General features: G+C 55.6%; 1 protein-coding gene across 1 annotated transcript in view; it reads left to right on the top strand.

The window, feature by feature from the left end:
* Aldh1l1 (aldehyde dehydrogenase 1 family member L1) overlaps positions 1 to 19,061 on the top strand; it is a 44,043-nt gene extending 24,982 nt beyond the window's left edge. Inside the window, exons 13-23 of the mRNA XM_042679826.1 lie at positions 779 to 929; positions 3,598 to 3,668; positions 5,291 to 5,396; positions 6,875 to 6,962; positions 11,178 to 11,271; positions 13,213 to 13,312; positions 14,421 to 14,519; positions 14,976 to 15,141; positions 15,712 to 15,817; positions 17,159 to 17,358; positions 18,826 to 19,061. Of these exons, the coding sequence (XP_042535760.1) occupies positions 779 to 929; positions 3,598 to 3,668; positions 5,291 to 5,396; positions 6,875 to 6,962; positions 11,178 to 11,271; positions 13,213 to 13,312; positions 14,421 to 14,519; positions 14,976 to 15,141; positions 15,712 to 15,817; positions 17,159 to 17,358; positions 18,826 to 18,881 (1,237 nt within the window). The 3' untranslated portion in view covers positions 18,882 to 19,061. The remainder of the gene's footprint in view (positions 1 to 778; positions 930 to 3,597; positions 3,669 to 5,290; positions 5,397 to 6,874; positions 6,963 to 11,177; positions 11,272 to 13,212; positions 13,313 to 14,420; positions 14,520 to 14,975; positions 15,142 to 15,711; positions 15,818 to 17,158; positions 17,359 to 18,825) is intronic.
* Positions 19,062 to 20,758: the final 1,697 nt, after the last annotated feature.

Raw genomic sequence — 20,758 nt, 5'->3', positions numbered from 1 at the left:
AGGAAGCCTGACAAACCAGAGCACCTGGCAAGGTCTGCATGAGGAGGAGGGAGGAGGAGACATGCAGCAGGACCTCGGGATGGGCCAGCCAGGCATGGAGCGGGTGGCTGTTAGAAGTGCTGGCAGCTCTGCTCAGGGGCAGACCTGGGTGGGGACTGGCCATGCCACTCTGGAGGCATACTTGCCTCGGACATGACTGAGGCTGTTCCAGACCCCTCCCACCTCCTTAGTAGCTGGGTCCCCTCTGAAGGATACCATCCTGAGTTTCAGCTGCCACAGCAGCATGTCTGCCAAGGCCATGGGGTGACAGCACTGGAAAGCTCAGGCTCATGATGGCAGAAGGCACACTTGGCGTCTTCCCCCCCCCCCCGCCCCCCATCCTCCTCCTCACCCTTGCTATGGTGCTGGGCTGCCCCTCCACCTCTGTGATGCCGGCTCAGAAGCAAGCCCCCTCCCTACCCCAGACTGCCCTGTCAGTCCATCTGTGCTGACGTTGTTCAAGGACAGGAAGGGTGCTTCCTGCAGCCAGTGGAACCAGTGAGCACTCGGAGTGTAAATCTCTGAGCAGTGGACTATCCACAGGTTTTTCAGGAAAGAAGACCAGAAGGGTTTCATTCTGATGACAGCTGGCAAGCTAAGCCTTCTTGTCCCCTCTTATGGGTGTGAGCCTGAGGTGGTACATCTGAGTGTGGCAGAGCGGGGAGTGGAGGGCAGGGGCTGAGAGGCGAGACTGTTGCAGGCCTGAGCCAATCTCCTGCTCCTCCTCACCCTTGGTCAGGTTGGCAGATCTCATGGAGCAGCACCAGGAAGAGTTGGCCACCATCGAGGCCCTGGATGCAGGTGCTGTCTACACACTGGCCCTGAAGACCCACGTGGGCATGTCCATCCAAACCTTCCGCTACTTTGCCGGCTGGTGCGACAAGATCCAGGTGGGTGTGGGCTGCCACATGAATGTAAACACACGTACGGAGAGTTCCAAGCATGGCACAGGCCTGTGTGCAGAAAACCAAACCACAGAAGCTGAGAGCGTAAGGGCCATGCCCTGCACCTCCCACCACCTGGGGTTTTACGGTTGGGAATTCCAGGCAGGCTTCACAAAGTTCTTTTTGTGTGTGTGTGTGTCCAGTCGTGGGGCCTGAACTCTGGGCCTAGGCGCTGTCCCTCAGCTCTTCAGCTCAAGGCTAGCGCTCTACCACTTGAGCCACAGCGCCACTTCCGGCTTTTTTCTTCTTATATGGTGCTGAGGAATCGAACCCAGGGCCTCAGGCATGCAAGGCAAGCGTTCTACCACTGAGCCAACTTCCCAGCCCGCTTCACAAAGTTCTATGCCAGAGTCTCTCAGGTGTATCAGATAACTAGCTATTAAAAATGTACTTGTGCCATTAGTCAGGTGCCAGTAGCTCACGCCTGTAATCCCAGCTACCTAGGAGGCTGAGATCAGAGGATTGTAGTTCAAGGCCAGCCCGGGCAGAAAAGTCCCCCAGAGACTTATCTCCAATTAACCACTCAAAAACCAGAAGTGGTTCCCTGGCTCAAGTGGTAGAGTGCTAGCCTTGAGCACACAGAGGCTCAGTGACAGCACCCAGGCCCTGAGTTCAAGCCCTACAACTGGCCAAAAAATAAAATCATACTTGTCCTGGACACCAGTGGCTCTGTAATCCTAGCTACTCAGGAGGCTGAGATATGAGAATCATAGTTCAAAGCCAGCCAGGAAAAGTCTTTGAGACTCAAGAAAGTCCTTGAGACTCTGATCTCCAATTAACCAGCAAAAGCTGAAAGCGGAGCAGTGGCTCAAGTGGTAGAGTGCCAGCCTTGAGCACAGAAGTTCAAGGAGCACACTCAGACCCTGAGTTCCAGTCACAAGACCACATAAAGAAGAAAGAAGAAAAAGAATATACTTGCTTTGGGCATGATGGCTTATGCCTGTAACCACCTACTGAGGAGGCAGAGGTTGAAGAATTAGTTTGTGGAGGTTTGGAGCCAATCCAAGCAAGAAAGGCAATGAGACTTTTATCTCTAACCAGCAAAAAGCCAATTAAACGTGGTAGATTGCTAGCCTTAAAGCAAAAAAGCTAAGTGACAGATCCCAGGCCCTGAGTGTAAGCACTAGTATGGGGGGGGGGGGGGGAGGTTAACAAGTAACACATGCCTGTGTTCCCAGTTACTGAGGAGCAGCGCCAGGAGGATTGCTGGCCAAGCCTGACCCCAAGCAAAAGCAGAAAGCCCTATCTGAATAACAAAAAGCAAAAAGGGCCGGGGATATGCCTGTAAGGGACCCTGAGTATAAACCCTCATACCATTTTAAAAAACCTGAGACAACTTATAATATAGAAAAAAGATGTGCTTTGGTTCACAGATTTGGAGGCTCCAGTGTAAGATCTGTTGGTTCCACTGTAGCTCATCACACTGGAATGCAGGACAGAGCAAAGCTTATTCTAGCAGCTGAGAAGCAAAGAGAAAGGAGGGATGAGGTCCCACTGCCCCCTTTAAGTATGAACCCCCAGTAACAACACCTCCTACCAGGCCTACCTATTAAGGGTCTTACCACCTCTTGTAGCTCTACCTGGAGACTAAGCCTGGAACACATGGGCCTTTGTAGGACCTTCAAGATTCAAATCGTAGCAAGGAATTAAGCTGAAGGCTGGACTGGGCCTCACCTTGAGGCTCTGAGAGAATTTGTTTTCAGTCCATTCAGGTGTTGGCTGTGTCAGATCTCTGTGGTTTTGGGTTCGGGCCTTGATAGCTGCAGGGCCTGGGCTGCAATCTCTCTAGGGTTGTAGGTCTCCATGCTACTGTCTGTGGCCCTTACCCAGCGCCCTCATCTCCTGGTGGTAGTAGTCACTATGAGCTTTGAAGCTCAGTCCTGTTCTTCCTCCACAAACTGTCTAAAGCATTCTGCTCCTGTAGCTATTCTAGGCCCATATATATCTTGTCCCCATCCGAAGGACCCAGGGGGCACATCATTGAAGGAGAGAGAGCTCACCATATTTCCAGGTCCCAGAGATCAAGCATGGGACCTTGGAAGGTGTCTGGGCAGGCCCATGACCGCACTGTGGCTCTCCTTTCCATCAGGAGCTGAGTGGCTCAGGTTAGGAGGATCATGAGGGTGGTTGTCTGGTGCCTGCTCCCCATGCTGATGCTGACTACTTTCCAATGGAGCCACCTCCTTCTGACCTCCTAGGGCGCCTGGACCCACTCAGCACTGTTTCCAGGGGCAGTCTGGCCTCCCAACCACGTTGGCGCTCTCTGGGGCAAGATATCAAAGCCAGAGGCCTTGTCCTAAAAGGACCAGCCTTCAGGCCACGTTGCCTGCCAGGCCCAGAGTGGAGCCAGCACATAGCTCCTCTTGGCTTTCCACCTTCCCTCTCTGAATTGTCAGATGGCCCTGTCATGCTCAAGCTGGCAGTTTTGGCCTCCTACCTGGTTGCACTCTGTGTGTGTGTGTTTGTGTGTGTGTGTGCGCGTGTGCATGTATGTGTGGCGGGGGTGTGTGTGTCCATGTTCAAACAAAGCCTTACTTCTGAGCCCCCAGTAGGAGCTGGCTGCCTAGAGCAGGCAGAGTAAGAGCTCTCCAGCGATGCTCACTGCTTCTTCTAGGGCTCCACCATCCCCATTAACCAGGCCAGACCCAACCGCAACCTGACCTTGACCAGGAAGGAGCCTATCGGGTGAGTCACTGCCAGCATGAGGCATAGCCATGTTGGCACTTTGCAGGTGATATGCCAGGTGACCCCCACACCAGCCTGCAGCTATCACATCCCCATGATACATATTTATGGGACAGCTATCCTGTTGCTTCTCAGGTACCTGGCCTGTGCCAACATGGTTGTAATGACTTCATACATACCTCGTTTCATGAAGCCTGCAGTAACACTGTGTCAGTCGGGGTCACAGACACACCAGGAGCCCACACATCTCGCAATCAGTCAAGTTGACAACCACAATTTGCCATCACAACTGTGAAGGGACAGCAGCAGAGTACAAATGCAGTCTAGTCAGCCATAAATCTGGCCATCAGGCACTTCATCTCACCACCAGAGGGCGCAGGGCGGCAGTACAGAGAAGGCCGCACACCCCACCCGCAGAAGGGGCTGTGGGTCCCCTTGGCTGTGAGCTCTCTGAAGCCACTGACTGCTGAAGCAAAGCCGCACAGGTGGGAGGTCACAGAGCCGGGCTTCAGCAGGGCCGCTTCCTTCTGAGCGCTGCCAGGGCGATTCTGGCGCAGGCTTCTCCTGGCCTGTGGCATGCATTAGTTTTCTATCACCGTGACCAAATACCACAGATAATTTCATAGTAGAAGCTGTTTCTTTTGGCTCGTAGTTTCAGAGGCCCGGTTGCTGTGGGCCTGTGTTGGTGCAGCACACCCTGCGGGGTCCACATGGACTGCCATGGCAGCTGGACACCTAGAGAAACCGGGCCCAGGTTCTAGTACCCGCATCAAGGAGTGCCCTTCCCCCATGAGGCTCCACCTCCCAGTGGCACCAGGCTAGCAACCAGGCCTTCCGCACATGGGCTTTGGAGGCCACGCCAGAGCCTTGTGGCCCCTGGTAGTTGGCTGGTGGCCTTCTTGGGCTTTGGAAGCCTCCTCTGATGCCTGTCTTCATGTCCCCTGGGCCTTGCTCCCGTGAGTGCCCCGTCACATGACTTTCCTTCTCTAACAACAGTATCCATGTTGGGTCAGGGGCCCACCCTATCCCAGTGTGTCTCCAGCCTGGCTTGTTCAGTCGTTAACAGCTGCAAAGCGGTCAACATAGGGGTTTGAGAGAAGGGACACAATTCACCCATAGCTGGGGGGCTCTCCTAACATGTCCCCCAATCCCTCCCACTGTCCCCACTGACAACACCTCACTTCCCTGAGGACATGTGCTATCCCCATACTCTGCTTCCTGCTGCCCACCTTGTCCCTGGGGCCTGCTCTCAGGTGATGTGCAGGCTCCCCACCAGCCCTGTGCCTTGCAGGCCCAGGCACATGCTTTCCGTACCAGCCTCCGCCGGGCCCTTGTTCCTCCATGGGACTGACCCCTTCCTGGAAGACCCTCTGCCAGGCCTCCGTGGCCCACGCTGTGGCCCTGAGCCTCTCATGTCCTCCTGGGCCATGTTCTCCCCTGTGTCTGCTACCATGCACACCTTACCACTGCCTGTGTGCTGGGCAGACCCATCCATTGTGTAGTGTCTAGGATAGAAAAGGCAGGCATGAACAGGTGAGGCCCTGGGAGGGTAGGTGGGAATCGGCAGGTCCACTCTGGGTACCAGGGCCCAGAAGGACCAGGCCCCGCCGCTTTGCTGACAGGGTCTGTGGCATTGTCATCCCGTGGAACTACCCCCTCATGATGCTGTCCTGGAAGACAGCGGCCTGCCTGGCAGCAGGGAACACGGTGGTGATCAAGCCAGCCCAGGTGAGCAGGGCCTGGAGAGCACTGGGACTAGAAGGCGGAAGCAGGGGTAGCGGTGGGACCTGGCCTCCGTGGCTACGGGCACGTGTGGGTTTGAGCTGGCCAAGCTCTCTGTCCTGCAGCAGGCGGTGGGAAGTGGCTGGCTGTGCTGGCACACGCAGGGGCTGCTGGGCAGAGGCGGGCTTCCTGCATACATACCAGCACTGGGCAGTCTTCTGCTCAGCTCCCTGTGGTCCACCTTGTCCCTTGGGGCCTGCTGGGTGTGTGGTGAGGGAGGGGGGTTGTGTGTGGGGTGAGGTGCAGAACAGCAGAAACTTGCTCCATGTCCCTTGACTGGTGCCACACTCCAGCAGTGGTCTGTTAATAAAACAGCCTTGTCCCTTGTTTGGCTTCAGAGATTGTAAGTCCGGGAGGGAAGGGCTCTGCTTCACAGAGAGCAGGAGAGGCGGGGCTCCAGGGACCAGGAGCGTGCTTGCAGGGGTGGTGACACCCAGGCTGCGTCTTCATGTGTACACGGATGGTCACTGCCCCTTGGCTGCCTGCCCCCAGAGCACTGGACAGATCTGGAGGCCACCCACGCTTCAGTTTCTTTTGATGCCCAAGGAATTAACTAGATCACAAAAAGCAATGATGATAGCCGACATTTGTAGTATTCACCCTGAGTCAAACAGTCCCTGGCATTTCTAACACGTAGAACCCACTGTCCAGTAATCTATACACATTGGCTAGTTTGGGCTTTGCAACAACCCGCCCTGCAGCATGGGGCTGCGGCCTCTGGGGGGGGTCCTCCCTCCCTCAGCCTCACAGCTCCCCCCACACTCAGCCAGCAGTGGCCTTGTGGGGTGGGAATAACCTAACCTTGACTGGGAAAGATGCCTAAGCCAGACATTTACAGACGCTAGAACGGGAAGATTGCCTGAGACCCCGAAGGGCTGGGAGAATGGCCTCGCTTCTGATGTCCAGAAGCGGAGCAGTAATCTTTTGGGGAGCTGAGTCATCTGGCATTCCCATGGGCAGCGGCCACTCAGGCTGCACCTCCTCCAGGCAGCCTATGTCAGCGTAATGCTGGCAGCTTCCAGAGCAAGGGAGATGCTACTGAGGAGCTCGGAGAGGCGCTGCCTGGCATGGGAGCCAAGCTCTGCACGTGGGTCTGTTAGCTAGCCTTGGCTCTGTTCCTTGGAGCTCAGCATAAGCAAACCAAAAAGAAAAGAGTGCAGGAAGGAGGCCAGGCCTGGCCAAGGGGGTGCTGCACCCATGGCAGAAGGTAGAGTCAGAGGTTCTCAGGCCCTTGTTCCCACCGGGGACTGTGAAGAAGCTGGCTGGGCTGGCAGTGCCCCCAAACCATGGTGGGCCAGGCATACAGCCTCCCTGGGGTCTTCTGGTGCCTGACCCACTGCTGTGTGGGTTGCTGGGAAAGGAAGGCAGGGGGAAGGCAGCATCCTGTGTCTAACCTCTTCTTGCTCACTTCTCCTCCCTGCCAGATGACCCCACTCACAGCCTTGAAGTTTGCAGAACTGACATTGAAGGCTGGCATTCCTAAGGGCGTGATCAACATCCTTCCTGGATCTGGTAAGGGTTGTGGGGTAAGGCAGGTCTGGGACTTTGGGCAGTGGGAGACATACTTGGCCAGAGCAGGGCCTTCTGGGTAAGAGCAGCCTAGTAAGAGCCAGAGCGGATGGCCAGCCTGGGGTAGGGAGAAATTTGCACCTGGATATATCTCAGCTTTCAGATACCTTCCAAATATTCTGGAATACATTCAGGCCATTGAAAGTAAGAGAGTTTATCTGGAAATTCTAGGCGTAAGGCATCGGAAGGTGGTAGAGTATTTACTGCCATTTAGTTTCTTCTGTGGTGGTGTCTAGTTTATAGGCATAGCCATCTTTGGTAGATTTTAAATCTGTCGACACAGTAAATTTTTATTTGTGACTAACTTGAAGTTTAGTCAGCTCATTTTGTGCTGAATTTCAGAAAGTCATACAAGGGAGTTACAAAATTTACTGTGTCCATCTAAGTGGCCAGTGTTTCTTAGTTGTGGTCACCCTTTCTATCATTCCCCCATCCTAGCTGCTCTTCCCTTCAGCTCACTGCCCACTTCCTTGATCATATATGGACATTAAGAATTCAGGTTGTATATATCCCTCTTCCCTTTATTTTCTGTGCTTTCAGTAAAGAAAGCACAGATTCATTCTCCTCCTTTTTGTGCTATTACCACGTTTCATATGTATATAACATTTCTGTGTTTTAAAACATTGTACATAGCTACAGATGTTACTTTGCTATGTAGATCCATTGAACAAGTTAGGGGGGAAAAAGAGCAAATATCTACCAAAGACTTACACGAGCCTGTGATGTCATTCTGCTGCCTTCCTCTGGCCTGTGAGTTGGAGTTTCTGCCTTTCCCTCGTTTGAAGCGGAGAATCCCTCACGTGGGGAACGGGAGAGTGGACCGTGCCTGAGGACAAGCCCTCGGGGCTCTGGCTGAAATTTACTAGATTCTCTTGAGCACCTGTTTCTTCACTGGCTGTATGCCTGGAGGGAATTTTCTAGACTTGCCAGTTTTTAAATCATTGTAATGAGTGTGGGTGCTTCCCTGGGAAGCTGTTCACAGGGCTCCTCGGGCTAGCCTCCCAGAGGTACACCTGGTCCTACCCTGGAATATGTCATCTATGTTTTTATTTTTCCTAAGATATGATTGTAGTTTTGAGCATCTCTTTGACTTGGTACATGCCAAGTACATTTTTGAATTTCCCAAGAGTTTTTTTCAAAGCAGCACCTTGTGTTGTTTATGTATTCATTTGCTAAATTATCAGAAGTAGCCTGGTGCTGATGGGTCATGCCTACAGTCCTGTCCATGTGGAAGGCTGAGAATGGGAGGATTCAAGGCCAGCCTGGTCAGAAAAGTTCACAAGACCACATCTGAGCCCATAGCTAGACACAGTGTGTCCCCAAGCTATGTGGGAAACTGAGATTGGAGGATGGTAGTTCCAGGTGACCTGGACAGAAAAAAATCATGAGACTCTGTTTTTCTTGAGGGAAGATGGACTTGGTGGCAATCTATGAATCTAGTGACAACAGAAAGCCTAAAAGTAGACAGATTGGGCCTTAGGCATGCACACGGGCAGGAAGCAGAACTTGTCCTAAAAGAGCCAATGAAAACATGGCAGCACGGCTCGGAGGGATCCCATCAGCCTAGCAAGTAGGCTGCTGCGTTCCACCCCTCCATACCCCCAAAACCAAACCAAACCAACCAACCAACAAAAATCCAAAGAGCCAAAACTAGTGTCATAAACCACAGAAATGTGTTGCTTCAGTCTGGAGATGAGAAGTCCAAACATAAGGCAGTGGCAGGACCATGTTCCCTTTGGTGGTTCTAGGAAAGAGTGCTTCCTGCCTGTGGACGCGAGGGCTATGTGTGGTGTCCTCGGTGCCTCGCATGTCTGTGTCTCTGGTCCTCTTTCAGATCTAAATTCTCCCTCATATGAGGCCCCCAATGACTTTGGACTAGGGCCTGCTCCACAGGCCTCATCTCAGCTAATTGTATCCAAGTTCATTCTTTCCTCAGATAAGGCCACGTCTGGTACTTGGGGTTAGAATGAATGCATGGATTTGAGTGGGAATATACCAACCCATAGTATACTATTTTTTTTAATCGTTCTTTCTTGGAAGAGGTGGTGTGGCTCAAGTGGTAGGGTACTATCCTTGAGTGAAAAAGCCAGGCAAGAACACGAGACTCAGAGTTTAATCCCCAGTACTGGCACACGCAGAAAAATAAAAATCTTCCTAGAATGAGAGATTTCTCATCTCTCAATATGATACCTTTAATACGTATTTCTTAGACAGCTTTAAACAATGCTATGGTTGTTGAATATACTTTATTATTTAAAGCAGTTTAGATCAACAGAAAACTTGAGCAGAAAGTTGAGTCCCCAGGACCTCCCATTCTACGCCAGCGTGGTGCAGTTGTTACGTGGGTACCCACCCGCACCACCTGAACAGGCAGCGACCCCAGCTGGCACTAGGGTCATCCCTGACTGGTGTTACACATGCTGCAGCTTGCACAGACACGTAGCAACATGCATCCTCCGTTATAGTCCATACAGTCTACTCTCACTGCCCTCCTCCCTCCTCCACTGCAGCTTACACTGTCTAGTCTTACCGCTCTAGGGCAGCCCCCACCCCCATCCTTGTGCTTCTAAGTTAGCCTTCCTTCCTCACGGTTGCTTTGCTGCCTCCAGATGTCAGGCTGCATGGTGCCTTTCAAACTTGCTTCTTGCATTTATCAGTGTGCATTTATGCTTTCTCCATGGTTTTTTTTTTTTTTTTTTTGTCGATCGTGGGGCTTGAACTCTGGGCCTGGGCGTTGTCCCTCAGCTCTTCAGCTCAAGGCTAGCGCTCTACCACTTGAGCTACAGCGCCACTTCCGGTTTTCTGGTGGTTTATTGGAGATAGGAGTCTCACGGTCTCTCCTGCCCGGGCTGGCTTTGAACCGCGATCCTCAGATCTCAGCCTCCTGAGTAGCTAGGATTATAGGCGTGAGCCACCAGCGCCCGGCTCTCCATGGTTTTTGTGCCCACCTAGCTCAACTCTTCTTAGTGCTGAATATTTTGTACCCCTTCACCCAGTGAAGGATGTCTGATTTTTTTTTTTTTATGAATACAGCTATTGTAAGCAACTTCCTGGTTTCTGTATGGATGTCAAGTGCTATGTTGTATATAGGAATATTTACTTTTAAAAGAAATGGCCAGGTTGTCTCCCAGAGTGTCTGAACCCACCAAGTGGAGATCTTCACAGGTGCTCCTGAGCGCTGGCTTTGCCAGCCTGCAGTCAGGGACACAGTGGAGGCCACCAGGCAGGGGAGGAGGGCAGGACCATCAGGATGACTTCTCCACTTGAGCAGATGGGCTGCAAGCAGGGTTCCCGGCATTGGAAGCTTAGCCAGGGAGCAGGGCTGGGGGAGGTTGAGAGCTGTTTCAAATATATTGAATTTGACCTCCAGGCACACATGTCAAGTAGGCAGGATGATACATGGATCTGGGCTGCAGAGGAGCTTGGCTGGAGACACAGGTTGGGCCATGACCTACCTGCAGCCTGGCTGAGATCAGCTGAGGCGGCTCCGGGCAGCCAGGGGCACTGGGTACTTTAAGGTTGAGCAAGGAAGGCCATGGAAAAAGAGCCAAGAGAGAAACAAGAGGCTGACAAGGAGAGCAGGAGTCAGAGGCCAAGTCAGGAAAGAGCCTTTAAGCAGGCAGAGGGTGTAGGAGCTGAGGCGGCCACAGCGGGGAAGGCCACCCGAGGTCTTACGGGAGTAGAGAATCGGTCAGATCCCAGACGCATGCCATGGTGTGGGTGAGGCCCCGGGTCAGAGCTTCCCTACCACTGTGCAGGGCTGGTCCTTCCCGAGGCCTCTCCCCTGCCTGGTAGAGGCTATCTCCTCCCTGCTCCGCCTGCTCCCTGCCCCTCTGTGTATGTCTGTCCATGTCCCCGTCTCCTCTTGCATGTGGACACTACTCACTTGGGTAGGGCCCACTTAATTTAATCTGATTATTCCTTTAAGGACAGTGCCTCCAAATTCAGTCAGGTTCTGGGGGGTCAGGACCAATATTTAAGTGTTAGGGGACACAGTTCAGCCTGTAACAGGAGGCAAGGCTGGTGTGTCCAGGCCCTAGGGGCAGTAACCCTGCAGGGAGCGTGGCACAGTTCTGGCCTTGGGGGGGGGGGAGCGGCTAGGCTGTGCCTTCCCCAACACCACAGGGCTGCCCTGATCTCCCTGCTAAAACCCCCCAGGCTCGCTCACTGGCCAGAGACTCTCAGATCACCCCGATGTGAGGAAAATTGGGTTCACAGGCTCCACCGAGGTGGGAAAGCACATCATGAAAAGGTAGGTGGCTGGGGTGAGGGAGAGGACTCCTAGCTGTGGTGTTGGCAGGTGGGCGGTGCTGGCCTGTCAGCTCAGTCCTGTTCTTGGGCCTCAGTGGGCACCTCCAGTGTCTGTGGGCAGTGGTGCCCACTGACTTCGCTTGCCTGTGCAGGATTGGGAAGCTTGGGGGCACCATGTTGCCTGGCATGGCTTCCCAGCCCCTCCACCCCACTGCGTAAAAATGGAGCTGATACAAATTACAATGTGCTCTGTCAAAAACTCAGTACACGTGAGCCTGGCACAGTGGTGCACACTTGTTACTCCAGCACCTTGGAAGCTGAGGCAGGAGGACCCTGAGTTCCCCTGAGTTCGAGGTCAGCCTGGGCTACATAGTGAGACCATCTCAAAACAAACAACCCTCCACACAAGAGTACTCAGCTGGGGCTGGGGGTTTAGCCCAGCGGAAGGGCGCCCGCCTGGCGCGCCCAAGGCCCTGGGTTCGGTCCTCAGCCCTGGGGGGAAAAAAAAGAGTACTTAGCTATCATTTGCATCTTGATTACAATTTGAAATGATATTTTTGATTAGATGCATAAAAAGTTGAAGTCTTATTACACTTGCCCTCCCTCATCTCCATGGGTTCTGTATCTGCAGATTTAAGCAATTGCATATGAAATATTTGGGAGAAGTTTGTTGGGCTCAGTGTGCGGCCCCAGTGGTAAAGTGCTTGCCTAGAGTGTTCAGGCTCTAGGGCAATCTCCCGTATGAAAAACAAACTGTCCTGAAAGTGGACAGGCTTCCCCCCCCCCCCCCATGATTCTTCCTTCAATAGAGTGCAGCAACTATGTGTGCTTGCACTGTATTGGGGCAGGCACCCTGGGGGTGGTGTGAGGTACAGGAGCACACTCTGCTATGTGCAAGTACTAAGCGGGCTGTATCCACAGGAGCGCGGGAAGCCATCCCCAGATAGACCGAGGGACCACAGTCTAGGGTTCCACTCACCTGGTTCTTTGCAGTTTTCTTTTTCATGCAGCTACCGCAAACATCTCCCTCATTTACATGGCCAGTATTTGAGGCTTTTACTCTGAACATGACCCTAGAGAGCCTTCACTCATGTCTTAGCCTTAGTCCTCCGCCTCAAATGGACTTTGTTCTGTTCCTGGCCTGTCACTAACCCATGGCAGGACATAGGCCCAGCCCAGCCTCCCTCCCCAGCTCGATGAGGTCAGGCTCTGGCCTGTGTCTCCCACCTGTGTGGGCAGGTAAAGGGGCTCCCCACAGGCTGCTGGAGCACTGGCCAGTGCTGCCTGCCCTTCCCCATCCCCACCTTACCTTTGCGGAGGCTGGATCTCAGGCTGGGGTTTGGCCTCTTGGTTCTGGGTGATGGTGCAAGCAGAGCTCAGCCAGGTACTCTGGCTTGTGGCACTCCTCCCATTGTGGCTGTTAACTGAGCGAATTTGAGAACAGTATCACTGCACCTCGTGTCTTGTCCATGAGCACAATGATCTGTGATCCCCAGCTCCTCTGATTGTACTGTCACTACAACACAGAGACGCTGAAGTGTCTGCCCACCGCAGCCACGCCAGCTGTCGGGGTGGTTTTGTATGTGCTTGTTTGACATTGAGCACCAGGTGCACCCCAGGCATAGTGTTAGGCACTGTGGATGTCCTATGGTAGGGCTATGTCCTGGCAGTGGAGCTAAGAGCAGCAGACAGGAGTACAGGGCTGGTGGCTTTTTATGGGCTGGCAGGCAGCTGTGAGCAGGGAACGCACCGCAGGGGCCTGTGGGGAGCCGTGGAGGGTGTGGCTTCTGAATAGAAGGCAGCCACTGTGGATGCACGAGGGGCACGGGCCAGCTCTTACCCTTTGGAGAACAGTGTGCTTCGGACCTGCCCCTGGGCCCCCAGGAGGGAGTCCGCTGTGCGTGGGGCTCTCCAACCTTGGCCCTAACTCTGGTGCTTTCAGCTGCGCCCTGAGCAATGTGAAGAAGGTCTCCCTGGAGCTGGGCGGGAAGTCACCCCTCATCATCTTTGCGGATTGTGACCTAGGCAAGGCTGTGCAGATGGTAAGGGCTGAGCAAGGGGTAGGGTGGGCACGGGGAGGCGCGGGGGACAGGAGTCTAAGCGTTACCAAAGCAGCACAATGGGAGATGGCACAGGTCTTCTAAAACGTGTTCTGAAGAAGTCTCGTGGCTGTCAGGACCGCTGGATCAGCTGCCTGAGTTGGGAACGCGAGCCAGGCCCCATCTGTCCTGAAGCAGCGCACAGTGTTTTCCTTCAGGAAGCAAGCCAGCTCTGGAGCCTGCTGGCAGCTGCCAGCACCTCCAGCTCTGCTGGAGGCCCTGCATAGTGCCCACCCACCTGGCAGGGCCTGCATGCCCGGACCTAAGGAATGCTTCCCTCCTGGGGGTTGCCGGTGCCCTCTGGAGGACTTGGAGCAGTGCTGTGAGTGGCCCATGCCACCACAGTGGGGACAGTTCTTCCCATGACTATCACCGCTGATGCCTGGCTCCCGCTCCACTCCTGGGGAGCAGACAAGTAGGGCAACTGCCCACCAGGTCCCTGAATAGTCCCCAAACTCCTACCCAAGCCCCACTCAGCCCTAGAGGAGGAAGTGATATCCCGGCCTCCTGACATGGGGCAACTGTGACCGACACAGGACTTGGTTCACAGTCTCCTTGTAGATATCCATCCCAGGACCCCAGCCCTGGTCAGTGGCAAGGCCATTGCCGGGCTCTAGGCTGTGACATCCTGGGAGAGGCTGGTTTCCAGGGGAGCCGGGCCGGACTCGGCCCTCCTGCCTCAGGCCCACAGAGGGCTCCCAGGTTTCTACGGGGCCCTGTTCTGAATGCCGGCGTGGAGTTGCCACCAGCTGTGGCCCTCTGTGTCCTGACCCAGCCCCTGCTCTGTGCTCACACTGCCTGGGTGCCTCAGGGCCCAGCAGAGCCACACTGGCTCCTCACTCTCCACTCTGCGCTGGTGGTGCGCAGCGGGGACGCGGACGCCATTCCTCCTCCCTCTCATATCCTGCTTTGGAGGATTGTGGGGGACGCTGGGTCCACAGCAGGTGGCCTCACTACCCCGCCTCCCACCAGGAGGGGCAGTGGCCCTGGCAGAGAGCCAGGGCAAGACCTAGCCGGACTGGTAACCCGCACCCTTGCCCACTCTCTGAAGGGGATGAGCTCCGTGTTCTTCAACAAAGGGGAGAACTGCATTGCGGCTGGGCGGCTCTTCGTGGAGGACTCCATCCATGACGAGTTTGTGCGGAAGGTGGTGAGTTCTGCCCCCGTCCGCAGCCCGCAGGCAGGGATGGCCCCTCCACGTGTGTTCACCATCATCTAGCCTGTCACGGCACCTGACTGAACCTCCCCAGCCATCCCACATTCGGGAGTCACCGAGAGTCAGTTCCATGAGAGCAGATGCAGGGTCAGCGTGGGCCACCGTGCTGTGCCAGTGCCCCTGCTGGTCACACACCTTCCTCTCCCTCCCCCTTACCTTCCTCCCGCCACACCTCCACTCCCTTCCCTGCCCACCACTGGAGGCTGGGTGCCCTGCCCATTCAGGATGCTTGAGGCCTCCTGTGGGGAGGGAGGGTTGGAACCAGAATGGGGTAGACTTTCTCCAGGACCATTGGTGAGCACAAAAACTGCAATCACAAGATGGGGCAAGGTTGACCTTTGTTGGGAACAGCGGTGTGCAAAGCAGAGGTGACCGGAGGACCTTGTGCAGGTGGAGGAGGTTGGAAAGATGAAGATCGGCAATCCCCTGGACAGGGACACCAACCACGGGCCACAGAACCACCAGGCCCACCTGAGGAAGCTGGTGGAATACTGCCAGCGTGGCGTGGAGGAAGGGGCCACGCTGGTCTGCGGAGGGAAACAAGTCCCTCGCCCAGGTCAGTCAGAGTACACCAGCCTACTTGGGTAAACAGAGGCAGCCAGTTCCAGCTGGAGGTAACTGACGGCCAAATTAGGTGAAGACCCAGCTCGCAGACTCCATCTGGAACCTTGTACGGTGGGCCTTGCTATCTGGACACCTGCCAGGTCAGGTGTGGACTGACAAGTAGAGGAGGCCAGGAGGGCTGCGTTCCCCAGCTCTGTGTCTGCCTGTGATGCACTGGATGTTGGCAGTTTCTCGCCCACGGCTGCAGTGGGGACAGGCCCAGGGGCTGCACACCAGGGCGCCCACCTGTTCTCAGATCGGTGTCCCTAGATCAGGTCTGTGTGGTGTGCTTTGTCTGGATGCAGAGATGCTCTCTCATCTCAGCTCCATCACTACCAGCTCTGTGGACTGTGGCCTTGGGCCCTGTGCAGCACTTTGTGGAAATGGCTGTGAGGATCCTGGAACCCTCCCAGGGAAGAGAGCTGTCCACACAGTGCCAGCCAGCGCTACCAGGCCTGGAGGGAAGGAGGGATCTAGAGGGACCGCATCGCCTGTGTCCCACAGGCCTCTGTCTCACCTGCAGGCTTCTTCTTTGAGCCAACTGTGTTCACGGATGTGGGGGACCACATGTTCATTGCCAAGGAGGAGTCCTTTGGGCCCATCATGATCATCTCTCGGTTCGCTGACGGGTAGGCATCTGGCCAGGCCCCAGGCCCGCTCTTCCCTGTGTGGCGGGGCCCTTTGCGTGAGCCTCAGAAGGTGGTCCGTGGCAGCCCGGGGACTCAGGAGGAAGCCTGACACCCCCTTGGGGGTCCTGCAGGGCACCTCTGTCCTAGCCACCAGGGATCTGACTCCTGGGAGGAGCCGTGGCCAGGAAAGCTTCCAGGGCCACTGTGTGAAAGGCAGCTTCCTCCTGCCCTGCCCCTCCCCAGGCTGTCTCTCCTACTGCCTTGTATAGCATGCCAGGTTCTGTTCTGAGGATATGGTGTCACGTGCTAAGCCACATAGCCTGGGTGGCCACCGTGCCGGCTCTCTCTCAGGAGCCCCCCTGTGCTGGGCTGCGTGATGACCCCAGCTTGGCTTCTGCTGGGGCCTCCAGGGTGCCTCCAGGGGCCTCCAGTGCTACCTGGGCTCATGGCCTTCTTCCAGGCTCCACAGGGAAGCATGGGGCCCTACACTGGCACCTGGGCTTTCCACACACCCGCTGGAGGGTACAGGGCTCCTCAGGACTCCCAACACATTCTGCCTGCCGTAGTCTCTGTCCAGCAACCCCCAAGGCTGGCAGGTGAAAGGGGAGAGCTAGGTTCCACTCGCTGCAGAGCGGGAACGGCTCTTTGAGTGCATTCATCTTCCGAGCTGCCTTGTCCTGGCTCTCGCTTTTCCCGCTCTCCTCTGGACTGTGCAGTACCTTTATGCAAATTGTAAAGCAGTACTTCAGCCGCTGACCCCAAAATACCAACTGTCCAAAGCCAGTGACCTTCTCAGCATGTGCTTATTTTATTAGCACAGAGACTTTCCTGCCATATACCAAGCAGATTTTGTAATAGGCCAGAGCTGGGTCTGGTGGAGGCATGCCCAAGTGTCATATGATCTTCCAGCCCTGCTGGCCTCCTTTCCCTGTCCAAACACCAAGGGCTTCCGATGTTCTTGAGGGTCCTGGTTCACTGTGAATCTGCCTCTTCTCATCTTCCACAGCTCATTTCTTCTTGAGATGGGGTTCTCTGTTGCCTAGCATGGCCCCAACCTTCTGAGCTCAAGGATCCTCCCACTTCCTTAAGTGCTAGATTACAAGTGTGCCCACTGCCTGTGTGTTCTTCCTCACCTTCGCTCTTTGGTCTCCCATGCCCTGTCTCCTGCACACTGGCTTTGATTCCTGGACATTTTTCTCCTTTTCTAGGTCAGTGCTTGTGACAGGGAGCACGGGCCGGCTGGGCCCCCTGGATGGAGCGCAGACTGCACTTTCCTGGCCCAGTGTCCAGGGCCAGGGCCCCTCCCGGCCTCCCTCAGGCAGGTCTTGGTTTTCCCCACAGGGACATGGACACTGTGCTGTCACGGGCCAACGCCACAGAGTTCGGCCTGGCCTCTGGCGTTTTCACCCGGGACATCAACAAGGCCCTCTATGTCAGCGACAGGCTCCAGGCAGGCACTGTGTTTGTCAACACCTACAACAAGACCGATGTGGCTGCTCCCTTTGGAGGATTCAAGCAGTCTGGATTTGGCAAAGACCTAGGTAGCCTTCATGTTGCTTTCCTTTATTCATTCAACGAACAGCTGTTGAACTGCCTAATCTGGGTCTATTCCCAGGACTGATTGCTGCATGGAGCAGGGTGGCTGCTGGGAGATCTGTGCTTCCCAGGAGGGGGTGGAGATTCTTAAATCAATGAACAAAGACCCTACAAACAGCAGGAGCGCAGGGAGAAAGCATGTGAGCGAGGCGACTCTCCAGGGACAGAGGGTCCCCTTTGAGGGGTGGCACTGCCCTGAGAGCACAAGGGAGGCAGACTTGGTCATGTTCAAAGCAGAGGGAGCAGCCATGGTCTTGGAGCTGCAGAAAGGCAGAGGTGGCCGGTGGGGTGGAGGCACAGAGAGGTGGGGAGGACTGAGAGGCTGGCAGGGCCAGATCTCCTGGCCTCGGGCATTAGATCTGTAGATGACCCCCGGCAGGTGCTCGGCCTGCAGGGTGTGGGGTGCCTGGCTTGCTCTCCTTGTTCTGCCATGTCTCCCTTCTCAGACCTCATCCCAATCTGCTGCCTTGGAGGCCAACAGTTGGGGGCAGGCCTGACAGGCAATCTCAGCAAGGTCTAGCAAAGCAACGTGCTGTCCCAGAGGTCTGGCCAGCTCGGGGACTGCAGGGAGGTTGATCACCTTCCCTGTCCTTCAGATCCCACGGGCACCCACAGGGGCTTATGGAGGGCTACAACACTGCACGGTCCTGACACTACATATCCTCTGTGCAGTTACCTGCATCCAAGAGGTGGTGCGCACATGTGTGTGCATACACGCACCCACACGTGTATGCACACACAGCCAGGTATTCCTCCTCCCACCGTCCTTGCTGCTACCTCTCCCAGGAGCCTTCCTAGTGTCCACCATGGAATCCATGAGGCGCTCTGTTACTGGAAATATCCATGGCTTCCAGTGTCCAGGATAGGATCTCAGCTCCCTCTCCATGATGGTCGCTGTACCCCACAGAGGTGATGGGAGCCACGCATCATCCATTTGCTCACCATGGACACACACAGGGAGGCAGCAGCACTTGGGCCGAGGCTGGTGTGGGGCTGTCAGGCCACCAGGGACCACACACATCTGCTGTGGGGCGGAGGCTGCAGCCACAAATCCCCGCCAAGCGCCAGGCCTCGGGACCTGCCTGCTCCCCATCAGCCCCAGCTTGTCTGTCAGCCAGGACAGGAGAGCGAAAAGAGAAAGTCTGCAAGGCAGCCAGGCCCCACTGTCCCACCCGGTCTCCCTCATGACCACGGGAAGCTGGGGAAGGTTCTAGAATAACTGTCTCTGATTGGCCCTGTATTCTCATGCCTGCACTGGAGCCCTAGCCTACCGCTCACTGCAGGATCACTCTCTGGTCTCAAGTGGGGCTGGGCTGGGCAGGCGGTGCCCAGGATCCCGTCAGGTACCACATGTGTGCACCAGAACCCAAGGCACAGCTCGCACCTGTCCCACAGCCTGTGCTGTCTTGCAGGTGAGGCCGCCCTGAATGAGTATCTCCGCATCAAGACGGTGACTATTGAATACTAGTGCCAGGACTCCGTGAGAGGAAAGGCCGCAGCCACGCACCCTCTCCACGCCTGCTACCTTCACACCCCAACCCAGTGTGCACCGCCACTGCGTGGGCACGGGAGGCTTCTGCCAGCACTGTGTTGGGACAGACGGGCCGAATGAGGAGTGGTCCCAGAGCAAATAAAGACTTGGAGCAGAGCCAGCCTGCACATGTCTCTGCTGTCTGGGGCGTCCCTGCATACTCTGAGGTCATGTGGTACCCCCAAGTCCTGGTGACATTGCTTGGCCTTAGGTGAGTCAGAGAAATGCCTGTGATTTGCTGAGGCCTCCCAAAGGCTGGACCTGGGGGGGAATTCTGGGTGCCGAGGCTTGAGAACAGTCAGGCCCTGGGAAACACAGGAGATGGGATTGGCAAGCACACACTCAGTCCCCCAGCAAGGACCCAAACCCTCTCCACCTGTGGCTGGACTCTGACTGGCCTGCCAGGCCTGGGCTGGAGTCCCTGTCCTTACCCTGTCTTGTCCCTCCAGTGCTCCTTACGCTCCTTGGCCCACTGCCAGTGTTTCTTCCTGTGCCCTCACCCCATAGGAGCCGGGTGCCCTCTCCTTGACCCCTACCCTGTAAGTCCCACATAATATGCTAGCAGATCACTGTTGCCTCAGTTTCCCCCACACACACTCATGCTCTCCTTGGCATCCCAGCCCCCTCCAGCACCTGGCTTTGCCCTTCTTGGCCCAGAGGTGTCCCCCAAAGGCCCTCTGTCCTTCCTCTGCTGCCCTGGCCAGGCCAGAAGCGTCCTGGGCTGGCCTGGGCTCAGGTGGGGGTCCCACCCTCCAGGTGTAGCTCACTGTCCTCCCCTGTCCTGTGACACCCTCCCTCTCCGTCACTAGCTGCAGTTGTGTGCCCCACAATGACACTTGGTCAGGATGGGGAGCTCTTCCAATCTGTCTTCTTGATTCCTGTTACCCCCAGAGGGGACCCACGTGCTTTTGCTTCTGTGTGCTCTTTGGGGCTCCTCTGTGACCTCAGCGTGGTCTCTATGGAAGACTGGCGGTGGGCGTGGCCGCTGGGCTTTGAGGGAGCCTGACCATAGCCTTGCCCAGCACAGGGCACCGACACTGCCACTGGCCTTGCCCCTGATTCCAGCCCTTGCATCTCAAACGTCCACAGGGCTGAGTCCAAGTGAGTGCCCAGGAGGGCTTCCTGACCACGGCCCCTCCGGGGCCAGCCTTGTGTCCCTTCATGCAGACAGCAGCAAGTGCTTCTCAGACAGACCCGCCACCAGGTGTCCACGGCAGCCACATGTGGGCCCTCTGGATTAAATGTGTGTCCCTCACTCCCTGTCCCCCTTCAAGAATTCTCCACAAAGTAAGGGACATAGTAGATCACTAGTCACACCCTGAATTACTTTCCTCTGTACCCTTCTTAAGTCATGGAACCTCCTGTCTCCTGGGCACATGGCTGTTCCATGGGCAGACCAACTTCCTTCTGGTGACAGTCACGGGCTGAGTCCCTGTGAGCCAGTTGTAAGGGACTGTGACCAGTGCCGCTTCACGCACATGCTCTGCCCCAGGGTCAAGCTGTTGGCCTGCTTTCCTTGTGAGCTGGCTGGAAGCAGACCTGGTGGGCACACCCACATGCAGAAGTGGGCAGCCTGCTGGTGGGGGAGCCTGGGTCCCCAGCACCACAGACGCATATCTCATCAGAGGGGACCTATCCTCACTAGCATATCAAGTGGCCTGTCTTTCTGTGGTTTCAAATACATTTAGGTTCCACCATGTTAATAGAAAACTTTAAGGGTGGGGGATTAGAAATAGAATACGCAGCTAGTGTGGTGGCTCAAGCCTGTATTCCTAGCTACCTAGAAGAGGCAGGGATCAGGAGACAGAGGTTAG

The sequence above is a fragment of the Dipodomys spectabilis genome, unplaced genomic scaffold (genome assembly GCF_019054845.1).
Source record: "Dipodomys spectabilis isolate Male_0828 unplaced genomic scaffold, ASM1905484v1 ptg000054l, whole genome shotgun sequence".
Taxonomy (NCBI): domain Eukaryota; kingdom Metazoa; phylum Chordata; class Mammalia; order Rodentia; family Heteromyidae; genus Dipodomys; species Dipodomys spectabilis.
The sequence above is the reverse complement of the archived record's forward strand: the minus strand, read 5'-3'. Positions and strand labels throughout refer to the sequence as shown.